The sequence below is a fragment of the Pan paniscus genome, chromosome X, assembly GCF_029289425.2.
Source record: "Pan paniscus chromosome X, NHGRI_mPanPan1-v2.0_pri, whole genome shotgun sequence".
Taxonomy (NCBI): domain Eukaryota; kingdom Metazoa; phylum Chordata; class Mammalia; order Primates; family Hominidae; genus Pan; species Pan paniscus.
Genome location: NC_073272.2, coordinates 73,987,422 through 73,991,026, shown reverse-complemented (window position 1 = coordinate 73,991,026; position 3,605 = coordinate 73,987,422). Strand labels below are relative to the sequence as shown.

The 3,605-nt window shown below is 43.4% G+C and overlaps 1 protein-coding gene across 1 annotated transcript; it reads right to left on the bottom strand.

The window, feature by feature from the left end:
- Window positions 1-1,526: 1,526 nt before the first annotated feature.
- Window positions 1,527-2,382, bottom strand: ZCCHC13 (zinc finger CCHC-type containing 13). The gene has a single exon (XM_003824390.6). It carries the CDS (start codon window positions 2,293-2,295, stop codon window positions 1,783-1,785), a length of 513 nt encoding a protein of 170 aa, XP_003824438.3. The 5' UTR covers window positions 2,296-2,382; the 3' UTR covers window positions 1,527-1,782.
- Between the last annotated feature and the right edge of the window lie 1,223 nt (window positions 2,383-3,605).

Genomic DNA, 3,605 nt, shown 5'->3' with positions numbered 1-3,605 from the left:
CTACTAACAATACAAAAATTAGCTGGGCATGGTCGTACATGCCTGTAATTCCAGCTACCCAGGAGGCTGAGGCAGGAGAATTGCTTGAATCCGGGAGGCGGAGGTTGCAGTGAGCCAAGATCGCGCCACTGTACTCTGGGCGACAGAGTGAGACTGTCTCAAAAAAAAAAAAAAAAAGAAAATATATTCTCAGAAACTCCTAAATATAAATATGATTTTCATTTCTGTGAAGAGTATTTTTCAAATTACTGAATCCCCAAACTCTGCTTAATCTTAATGTTTATACTTGTTTTCTTATATACTTATATATTTAAAAAATATGTAAGTCCAGGCTGGGTGCAGTGGCTCACACCTGTAATCCCAGCACTTTGGGAGGCCAAGGCAGGCAGATCACTTGAGGCCAAGAGTTGGACACCAGGCCAATATGGCAAAACCCTATCTCTACTAAAAATAGAAAAATTAGCTAAGTGTGGTGGCAGGCACCTGTAATCCCAGCTACTCAGGAGGCTGAGGCAGGAGAATCACTTGAACCTGGGAGGTAGAGATTGCAGTGAGCTGAGATCGTGCCACTGAAGTCTATCCTGGGCAACAGAGTGAGACTCCATCTCAAACGAACTATATATGTATATATACGTCCAAACTTTGCCATCAATATCTATATGTCCATGATTTGCTGTTAAGGTTTTTTGTTTTGTGTTTTTAAAGACAAGGTATCTATCACTCTGTCTCCCAGGCTGTAGTGCAATGGTGTGATGGATCATGGCTCACTGCAGCCTTGACCTCTCGCGCTCAAGCAATCATCCCGCCTAAGCCACTAGAGTAGCTGGGACTACAGGCATGCGCCGCCACACCCGGCTAATTTTGTATTTTTTGTAGAGAAAAGCTCACTGTGTTGCCCAGGCTGCTCTCAAACTCCTGGGCTCAAGTGATCCTTCTGGTCTGGCCTCCCAAAGTGCTGGGATTACAGGTGTAAACCACTGCGCTCTGCCTGTTAAGATTTTTTGTTTCTGTTTTTTTCTGATTGCTCTCTCTCTCAAAGCAGCTCATATACATTATACATTTTGTTTCTGGTTTATTTTCATTAAACTACACACTCTATGCAGGGCCAGACAGAGATGTCTCGTTCAATGTTGTTTAAAACCTAATGAGGCCAGATAATTCAAAGCCATCAATATGATAAAATTTAAGTTACTTTGGCAAGGTCATGGATTTTCAGAATCAGCTTTATTTGCCCTATGGATCTCTGAGGAAATATAACCTCCTCAGGGTGCCCTTGTGTATCTAAAACAGAACCACATTCTTTCCCTCTTTCCCCCACATACACATTCTCTTTTTATCCTTTTACCTCCTGTTCTTTCTCTCTATGGCAATTTACCTTCATCTGACACACCATTTTTCTTGTTAATAGATTCTAGGCCTGTGTTTCTAAATTTGTTCTAATTTGTTCACCATTTAGATCCAGCTCTTCCAATAGTGCCTCTTAATTAAATGTGTTAAATCAAAATACAACAAAAGAACCCCTTAAGTGATTGGTGCTCAGAATGACTATTTAATAACTAGATTTGCCCGTGGGGCAGAAGCAACACGTTAATTGTGGGGCATCTACCAATGATTAACTTTTTTGAGGTTTTTTTTTCTAGCTCTTTCCTCCTTTAACATGGTAATTAAAGCTCACTTGCCTGAGAGTAGCCTCAATCTATCGACCTTTCGGTGAGTGAAGTTTTCGGAGAAAATAATACAATTATCAATCAGCAAAAGGGTGGGGGCGGGGGGGGAGAAGATTTAAGCGGTAACCTCACTGGGACATTCCTTGGCTAGATGTCCGGATTTGCCGCAGCGGTAGCATTGACCTGGCCTCGTCTTGCTGCAATTGATGGCCACGTGGCCAATCTCGCCGCATCGGTAACACTTGACCTGGGCGCAGTCTTTCTGAATGTGCCCAAGTTTGCCGCAAGAGTAGCATTTCTGCTCTTTCTGACGATCACAGTCACGAGCCAGATGTCCTAGTCTGCCGCAGGTATAACAGTGTTGGCGTCTCTCTCGTTTAGGTTCCTTACAGTCTTTGGCGATGTGGCCGCTTCTCCCACAGTTGTAGCAGATGTTTCCGAGAAGGACACGGTTCTTAGCATTACGACCGGACTCACCACAGCAGTAACAGGTGTAAGATAGGGTGGTGGAACCACCTTGAGAACCTCTGCCATGGCCTCCACCTCTTCGCCCTCCAGCTCCTCCTCTAGGGCATCCCCGAGCCCAATGGCCAGAGTGTCCACACGCGAAGAAATCCTTACTGCTCATGGCTGCGATGCGATCTTCCAATGAGCAGGCCCACCTCGGCCCCGGAGGCCCCGGCGCAACCTCGCTTTGGGCGGCTTAGAAAGAATTAGCTGTTTTCCGCTAGGGGTCTCAGTGATGTCATACAAGGTTTGCACACGGCCCCATTCACGTGTCACGGACATTCCTGACGCCCTTCCCGCCCGACTTTCCTCCTACTCAAGAAGCCAAAAGCAAAATAATCTGTTAACTGAGTAGTGTTGTTTTCCGTTTTTGTTTGTTTCAACACTTGAATCATTGAGTTTGAATCCTTTCCTATTTAGAAAATTAGACTTGTAGAAGTTTTCATAATTTAAGACTTAGTCGGCCGGGTGCGGTGGCTCACGCCTGAAATCCCAGCTCTTCGGGAAGGCCAAGGCGGGAGGATCACGAGGTCAAGAGATTGAGACCATCCTGGCCAACATGTTGAAACCCCGTCTCTACTAAAAATACAAAAATTAGCCGGGCATGGTGGCGGGCTCCTGTAATCCCAGCTGAGGCAGTTGAACCAGGGAGGCAGAGGTTGCAGTGAGCCAAGATCGCGCCATTGCATTCCAGCCTGGGCGACAGACGGAAACTCTGTCTCAAAAAAAAAAAAAAAAAAAAAAAAAAAATTTGGTGTTCCAGTGGAGGTGAGGGGACAAATTGTGTCGACTTCTATCCCATGATCTTGCTCTGTCCCCTGGGTTTCTTAATTCACTAAATAATTGGAACTCATAGTTTGAAACATACTATTTAGAGGCATATGTGTAAAAATATCTTTATATTACGAGTTATTTATTTATTTATTTATTTTAGACAGGAGGAGTCTTGCTATGTTGCCCAGACAGGTCTCAAACTCTTGGGCTTGAGCAATCAGCCTCCTGAGTAGCGGGAACCACAGTCATATGCTGGCTACTATGACTTTTTGATGTTTCGATTTTAGACATTATCTGTGTCTTTCCATTTTGGAGGATGAACATTTAGTCTTCTTTTACCACCCACCCTATGCACTTGCACAGTCCAAACTCCTCATTCCAACTATGCCTCCCTTCACTTAATATTGGTTGGGACAATATTCAATGTTTTTATAATTATAAGTATGTAAATGATACTCATGCCTGAGCCATTTGGAGAGTACTCTGATCACTTCATTACCTGCATGGTTTTTATGTTCTCTGGAGTTAGTTATTGTCATTCTTTATTTCTTTAGTTTCTCATATATTTACCTAAATACTATTTAATAGCTCTATCTATGTGTTTATCTTTATACCAGTACCACATAATCTTGATTACTGTAGCTTTGTATTATACTT

Coding starts and splice junctions, on each gene's coding strand:
- ZCCHC13 (XM_003824390.6), bottom strand. CDS start 2,295: ATGAGCAGTAAGGATTTCTTCGCGTGTGGACACTCTGGCCATTGGGCT.